Below are 7,888 nucleotides of genomic sequence, written 5' to 3'. Positions count from 1 at the left end.
CAGCAACAAAGATTACTAAATACCTAGGAAAAACCTAACAAGTCATAGGAATTATTTAGCTGAAGAAACTTATGAAATGAAATTTGATTAACAAACATGAAAATTTAAAAAAAAACATAAAAATAGACTTGAACAAAATGGAGATATACCAGTACTTCTGGAGGGGAAGTCCCAATTTTAAGATGTTAATGTTTTTCAAATTAATCTGCAGATTTGCTACAATTACAATAAAAATTCCAAATGTTTATTATGTGCTTATTGTTGCTAAATCTGGAATTTGATTAATAACCACAAACGCACCTAATATGTGCATGTAAAGGACAATGGAAATTGTTAGCAGTGGCTGAGAGTGGAAGAGATATCACAGAGCTCTTTCCTTTTTTTAAGATTGTATTTATTTATTTGAGAGAGCACGACAAAGATAGCAAAAGAGAGCACAAATGGGGAGGAGAAAGAGAAGCAGGCTCCCCACGGAGCAGGAAGCTCTATTTGAGACTTGATCCTAAGACCCTGGGATCATGGCTAGAGCCTAAGGCAGATGCTTAACTGACTGAGCCACCCAGGTGCCCCACACAGAGCTCTTTCTCTGTATACTTTATATATTTCTTTATTATTCTGAATATTTGTAACCATTTATATATGTTACCTTTTTCACCAGAAAAAAAAAAAAAAACAGAAGCTTCCTAATCTGGATGATTATATATAACACTCTCTAAGCCATTGTATCAGTTCTTAATATCTAGGGGAGCAGTTACAGACCCTTTGAGAAACGGATGAGGTCAATGGCCTCTATTCCCTCGCCAAAAAAAATGCACTTAGTCACACACCCACTCACAAACAAAACCTTGTGTACAATTTCAGGTACAGCACAGAGGCAGCTCCTTGAGAAAGCCTACTCGAGGAGATTAATCAGTATGGTCAGGAGGGAGACCCCCTGGGGTCTGAGCACACATCTGGCCAGGGGGCAGCAAAGTGAGTGTGGGCTGCAGGCAGTGACCCTACAGCAAGGCTAGGTTCTCCCTGGGTGCCCTGTGGCAAGGAGGCCAGAGGTAAGAGGCCCAGCTGGCTGCGCCTCTCAAGCCAGGTGGTAGCAGCAGACGGTGTTAGGAGCAATGTTAATAAGGCACCAAGATCGAGGGCAGAACAGGCAGACCTGAGTGCTTCCTCCAGCCAGCAATCACTTCTTCTTCGTGGAAACCCACAGCTGCAGGGATATGTGGGAACAGCACTCCCTTCTACATCCCTGAGGGAATTTGGGAGGGGGGAGGAAGAAAGGGAAGAAGCCAAAGACAGTTCCTCAAGTTGGTCCCCTGAGTAAGGGTGGCATTTACCTTCTTGGTCACCTGTCCATGTGTACTTTTAGAGTGAGCAACAGAATCAAGAAGCTGAATGCAGGGAATAAGAGGCTCTGGAATATGGGAGGAGGTAGAGGGGTCAGCATCTCCCCCACCCTTGACAAAACAGGGGGGATTTGGCCATCTCTGCATCCCTTTTTGTCCCTTCCTTGGCCTAACAGGTCTTCCGTTTGCCCAGAGCTGAATCATGAAACTGGAACCTAATCCAGGGACAGGTGTTCAAAACTGTCATGGTTATAGCCATTGAATTACAGGAGGTTCACACAGCAGTCAGCAATGGTTTAGGAACATTAAATAAATGCATTTCTCTAACAGAACAAGGCAGGATCATTTATTTATCCAACTTAAAAGCTGTCCCATAAGGAGAAAAAGTAGAATATTTATGTGTCCAAAATAAATAAGATTGGACAACTGAACATCTCTCCATGGATCAATTGACAGATCACATGAAAACATGCTTATCTTGTTGAAGAAAGTTCCATTTTTAGATGTTCAAATATCTTAGCATGTTCTGAAAACTATTTCCTATGTGGCAACAGAATTCATTTTCTGTGTGGTAAAAATTAACCAAAATTAATGGTGCCTTCTTCTATTAGTGGGAAATCTTCTTTAGAAATCATGGAGCTCTTTTTTTTTTTCATGGAGCTCTTTTTTATTGCTGCTTCCCACACTGTGGTATTTTCTTACTGTGATAATAAAGGATAGTAATCGCTTTAAAAAAAAACAAATCGGAGAAGTGTCACAGAAATACAGACCCCATTCCCACTCCTTGTCTCCTTTCTGACACACTGCCTCTTACCTATTCTGGAGCAGGGGCCAACGGCAAGGGAAAGGGTGGGAACTAGTGGATGAGGGATTGAAGGTGGTGGGAGGGGAGAGAGTCCAGTTGCCCAGGAAAGAAAGAAACAATTCCCCAACACACACACACAAAAGTAAAAGTTCCCAATAGCCGTCCAAGATGCATCCCATCTCCCGTGTGTAGAAAAAGGCAAATTGTAACAGTGGGAGAAGGGGCTACTTTTGGCCTCTGGGACGACAAAGACACCCCCCCCCGCCAAAAAAATGAGTGACAGGACCTGATGTGGTGAGGTGGGAGTGGGGCTGAAGGAGGGGGCTTGTGCTCTTGGTGGGAGTGGAAATTGGGGACTCGAGCTTACTGGTGATATAGCCCTCACGTGACCGGGGGCTGACGTGGGCAAAGGTACTTAAAGCCCTGACTGCCGTCCTCCGTCCTCCTCTGGGTACCAACTCTCTTGCGCTGCGCACTGCCGTGCGTTTAACCCAGGCGAGGAGGAGGAGGACAAAATTCCCCCAGATCCGGGCAGGTGGGTGTGAGGGTGGGCAGAGCCTGGCACTCCTGAAACGGGTAGCTCAGAGATGCGGGAGTCTGAGGCCGCGGGTGCCTTCACCTCGCCCACTCCTGGCTGGCTTTCCAGATCCCCGCGCGGAGTCGCAGCTCATTTTGGTGGGCGGCGGGGAGAGGGGGTGGGGGGAACCTAAAGACTCGGGTATACTTGCGGAGAATCCGCTGACTTCTTCTCCCAGTCAGTGTTTGCTGGTTTTGGTTTTAACACTCAGGCCCCGCACCCCACATCGCGTCCTGTTCAGAGAGGAGAAGGGAAGAGAAATAAACGTGGCAGCGCACAGAAGGCCAGCTGGGTGGTTGGGCAAGGGTTACCGGAGGGGGACGCAATTTGGAGACGAGCCGGCCCGTTCACTCGCACCCTCACTTTGCAGATACCTCCCCTGACTACCCCCTTCCCACCTTCCCACCCCCTGCCCCGGCCGGCCCGCTGCCCTTTGGGGATGCCGCAAAATGGGTGTGCCAGCCTCTGTAGGGGAGATGGCGGGTTTGGCGCTGTCTGGGCTTCACAGGAGGGGGGGACCCTGAGAGAAATCGGGTATTAAGCCGTCGTGCTAACTCACAGGCTGCTTTCCAGACACCTCCAACCCACATGGCTCTTCACTCTTGTTAATTCAGTCCTGGAAAGGGAGTTCTCGTACGCTGGAAGGAGACATGGCGGTTATAGGGGGATTTGGGTGGGGGGTGGGAGGCGGAGCCCAGAACGTAGAAACAGTGGAAAATCATGACCCTCAAACCGAAAGGTCAGATTTGGGGCCCCTTGTTCTGCAGGCTTATGTTAAGTCTGGGGGCTGGGGATCGAAGGACAGGTGGTCTTGGGAGGAAGACACTAGACTGGCAGTCATCCCTCATTACGCGTCCCATCCAGTTTTTGCTGCGCTATCGCCCCGCCCCCTCCCGCTCCGGTGCAGGAGAAGGGGTGTGGCTGTGTGTCCCAGAGAAATGGCGGACGGGCGGAGCAGGGCAAAAGGAAGGAGTGATTGAGTGCCTGAGGAGTCTGCCCCGGGGCAGGAGATTGGTGTGGTTTGGGAGGGGTAAGAAGAGTTCATGGAATTGAAAGATTGTCATTCTGCTGCGTGAATACTAGAAGACAGTTATAGGGACTTCTGTCCGAGTTTCCTCCATCCACCAGGCTCTCTGCCCTTCAGTCTGTTCTTCGGATGAAGCTTTCACTGAACTGAAGGAAGAGGAAACAACCCTGAATCCGTGGAGGTCAGTGTTGGGGGTGGGAGGTGTCTGGGAACCCCTGGTGTGTGTATGGCAGAAACCAGAGCAGAGTCTGGGACCAGAGGCTCCTCTTCCCCCATCTTCTCCCTCTTTACAAGACACTCTTGCCTTGGGCCTATCTTTTGGTGCAGAGAAAGAGGTGTGGCACTGGCCTTCTTAATTAATGGTTTGAGGAGGAAGGGTTACAGAGGGAAAGAGAATTCCTGAGAGGGGAAAACTTGGCCCATAAGGATTCAAATCAGGAAAGAAAATGGAATCCAACTACCAAAAATGTCAAAACACTGTTTCTCGGATCTCTCTGCAGGTCTGTCTGAATTTGGGGCCCTGCACAAGTACAGGCCTGATAGAAAAAAGTAAACTGCTCCTGCTCCCAGCAGGTTGGTATGGGCATGATCACCATCTGGGAACCCTTGGGGGTGAGTGTGGGGGATCAGAGCAGCATCTGGGGGCCTCTACTGTTCTTCCTGCTCTCCAACAGCTTTCCTAATGTCCTTATGCCTCTCATCTCCCATTTAGGTGCTGGGAAATTGTGTGTTGGCATTGGGTAGGACCAGCTAGGGATGAAGGTGTAGAAAACCTTAGACAACCTGGGTCCTGTATCAGCACACACAGGCCTTGCCACCTGTGTCTGGGTAGTAGCTCACTCACTGAACATTGTTTCTGAGCTCTCCTCCATAGGCCTGGTTAAGCACAAAGTGAGCCAGAGCCTTAAGCTTCATTTCTGCCCCTTTGTCCCAGGTCCTGCTCGGCTTGCAGTCTGGGCAAAACCTGTGAGCCTGAGTAGAAGTGCCTTGCCCAGACGTGCAAACCGCGTTTAGGCAAGCCAGCTCCACACTGTGGATCAGAGAATTACTCCAGCTGCACCATGAGCCGAGTTCGAGATGCTGGCTGCGTAGCTGCCGGGATAGTGATCGGAGCGAGTGCCTGGTACTGTGTCTACAAATATGCCAGGGGAAGAAACCAGACAAAGAAAAGACTGGCCAAGCCTAAGACCAGGGCTATGGCTGGAACCGGAGCCAGGGCTAGAGCCAGACTAAGGGCTGGATTCACAATTGACCTTGGGCCAGGATTCGGCCCTCCAACCCCAGTCCGCACTCAGGCGGAGAACAGGGCCCAGGAAGAAGCCTCTGCTCTGGACACAGCTGGAGCTGAGGCAGTGGCCCCAGCTGCCACCGGTGCTGAGGTACAGAGTGGGGCAGGACATCAGGTCCAAGAGGCAGAAGGGGCAGGGGCTGGGCCTAAGGCTGAACCAGTAATGGGTGCCACAGGGACTTCCTCAATGGCATCACCTCCCAGGGAGGCAGAGGCTTCCGTGGCTGCAGAGGCCCCCACAGTGGCAAGGGCTCCCAAGTTGCCAGAGGCCCCTGGCACAGCAGAGGCTCCCGGGGTGCCAACGATGCCTCCAAGGGTGCCAGCGCCTACCGAGGCCACAGTACCTATGGAGGCTGTGGAGGCTCCTGTACCCACACCACCTACTGCTGTTCCAGTGCCTTCTGGGGCTGCAGAGGCTCCTGGGACTTCAGGATCCCCTAGATCAGTGGCACCCTCCAAGAAAGCGACCCCTGGGGCTCATACCGGCGCTATACCTAAGGCTGGGTCAGCAACCGGAGCTGTACCCAAAGGTGGAGCCAAAGGAACCAGGTCTCGGACTGGGGGCAAGGGCAAAGGCAAGAAAAACAAGGTTGAAGTGGATGAATTGGGGCTGGGCTTCCGCCCTGGGGATGGGGCTGCAGCAGCTGCTGCAGCATCCGCTAATGGGGGACAGGCTTTCCTGGCAGAGGTCCCCGATTCTGAGGAAGGGGAGTCCGGGTGGACTGACACAGAGTCAGAGTCAGACTCTGAGCCTGAAACGCAGCAGAGAGGAAGAGGGAGGAGACCTGTCCCCATGCAGAAGCGCCCCTTTCCTTATGAAATAGATGAGATTCTCGGTGTCCGAGACCTCAGGAAAGTCCTTGCGTTGCTTCAGAAATCGGATGATCCTTTCATCCAACAGGTAGCTTTGCTCACCCTGAGCAACAATGCCAACTATTCGTGCAACCAAGACACGATTCGAAAATTGGGAGGCCTCCCGATTATTGCAAACATGATCAACAAAACTGATCCCCACATTAAGGAAAAAGCCTTAATGGCCATGAATAACCTGAGTGAGAACTATGAAAATCAGGGCCGACTTCAGGTCTACATGAATAAAGTGATGGATGATATCATGGCCTCTAACTTGAACTCAGCAGTACAGGTAGTTGGACTGAAATTTTTAACAAACATGACTATTACCAATGACTACCAGCACCTGCTTGTCAACTCGATTGCAAACTTTTTCCGTTTGTTATCTCAGGGAGGTGGAAAAATTAAGGTTGAGATTTTGAAAATACTTTCGAATTTTGCTGAAAATCCAGATATGTTAAAAAAACTGCTCAGCACCCAAGTGCCATCATCATTTAGTTCCCTTTATAATTCTTATGTGGAATCAGAAATTCTTATTAATGCCCTTACTCTATTTGAGATCATCTATGACAATCTCAGAGCAGAGGTATTCAACTACAGAGAATTTAATAAAGGTTCCCTTTTTTATTTATGTACCACATCTGGAGTGTGCGTTAAGAAAATTCGAGCCTTAGCAGATCACCATGACCTCTTGGTGAAAGTGAAAGTTATAAAACTGGTGGACAAATTCTGATTGGCTATGTGCTCTCAAACGACTTGAAGAAATTTCTTGGTGTTCCAGTCTGGAAGCAATGAAAATTGAAAGTTGCTACTTTTCCACTTGTTCATATAGTAAAGGGATCCTTTCAGCCACCAGTTTGAATAATGTATCATCCAGAATGATGTTATCTGTGACAGTCTCCAGCTTTTATGAATACCAAATAAATAATCCTCTTAAACTGAAAACACATTTGTGACTTTAATCGTGCTGCTCGAATGGAAATATTTTTACTGGTTCCTCTATGTGAATTGACAGAGTGAATCTGTCCATCATATATAGCCTACACTTTTATCATTTGTTTTGACTTGAATTTATCCACCAAAGACTTCATTTGTATATCATCAATAAAGGTGTATGTTTTGACTGACAAAAAAAGTTCTCATATTTGAATTTTAAATCTAGCTGGAGAGATAAGGTACATAAACACAAATGGTTTACTAAAAGCACCTGGGCATATATTCATTGTCAAATATATGCTGTCTGGTTAAATGAAGTTGCTAGAAATCTTTAAGCTGGGCTCTGAAGGGACAGCATAAGAAAATACAGAAGGGCATTTCAGGTGGGGAAAATGTCTTGAACACAGGCAAGAAGTGGGAAATCTGCTCCTGTGATAAGGTAACCAATTTGCCTGAAATGGAAACTGTGGGAAGTGAAAATGAAGGGTTGGGGGGCAACCTGGGTGGCTCAGTGGTTTAGCGCCACCTTCAGCCCAGGATGTGATCCTAGGGACGCGGGATCGAGTCCCATGTCAGGCTCCCTGCATTGAGCCTGCTTCTCCCTTTGCCTGTGTTTCTGCCTCTCTCTATCTCTTTCTCTCTCATGAATAAATAAATAAAATCTTAAAAAAAAAAGAAAGAAAATGAAGGGTGGGGAAGATCCCGAACCCCCCAGTGGAGGTTGAAATACCCTGTCATATCCTGGGAGTTACTGGACATTTTTGACCAAAAGAAAAAGAACCTGGTGGCAATGTGCAAAGTGGATTGGAACTGGGATGGGGTTAGGCATCAAGACTGGAAATGAGGGGCGCTGGGTGGCTCAGTCGGTTAAGTGTCTGCCTTTGGCTCAGGTCAAGATCTCAGGGTCCTGGTATAAGCCCCTCATTGCACATTGCGTAGGGCTCCCTGCTCAGCGGGGAGCCTGCTTCTCCCTCTCCCCTGCCCCTCCCCCACCACTCGTCTTCTCTCTAGCTCTCTCTCTCTCTCAAATAAATAAAATCTTTAAAAAAAAAGACTGGAAATG

At 48.6% G+C, this 7,888-nt stretch overlaps 1 protein-coding gene across 4 annotated transcripts; it reads left to right on the top strand.

Moving 5' to 3' along the window:
* The first annotated feature begins 2,605 nt into the window (after positions 1–2,605).
* Positions 2,606–7,017, top strand: ARMCX2 (armadillo repeat containing X-linked 2). 4 transcript variants are annotated; one of them, XM_055338953.1, is made up of 4 exons: positions 2,606–2,680; positions 3,867–3,930; positions 4,250–4,322; positions 4,684–7,017. In XM_055338953.1, the coding sequence occupies exon 4, from the start codon at positions 4,811–4,813 to the stop codon at positions 6,620–6,622; it is 1,812 nt and encodes a 603-aa protein (XP_055194928.1). In that variant the 5' UTR covers positions 2,606–2,680; positions 3,867–3,930; positions 4,250–4,322; positions 4,684–4,810; the 3' UTR covers positions 6,623–7,017. The 4 variants fall into 4 exon arrangements, with proteins under 4 accessions (XP_055194928.1, XP_055194927.1, XP_055194925.1 ...); XM_055338952.1 differs by having other exon boundaries at positions 3,851–3,930; XM_055338950.1 differs by having other exon boundaries at positions 3,806–3,930.
* The last annotated feature ends 871 nt before the right edge of the window (positions 7,018–7,888 follow it).

The sequence above is a fragment of the Nyctereutes procyonoides genome, unplaced genomic scaffold (assembly GCF_905146905.1).
Source record: "Nyctereutes procyonoides isolate TBG_1078 unplaced genomic scaffold, NYPRO_anot_genome, whole genome shotgun sequence".
Lineage (NCBI taxonomy): Eukaryota > Metazoa > Chordata > Mammalia > Carnivora > Canidae > Nyctereutes > Nyctereutes procyonoides.
This window is presented reverse-complemented; position numbering and strand designations above follow the sequence as displayed.

What these genes read in the sequence shown, in the direction of transcription:
- ARMCX2 (XM_055338953.1), top strand. Translation starts at nt 4,811, where the DNA reads ATGAGCCGAGTTCGAGATGCTGGCTGCGTAGCTGCCGGGATAGTGATC.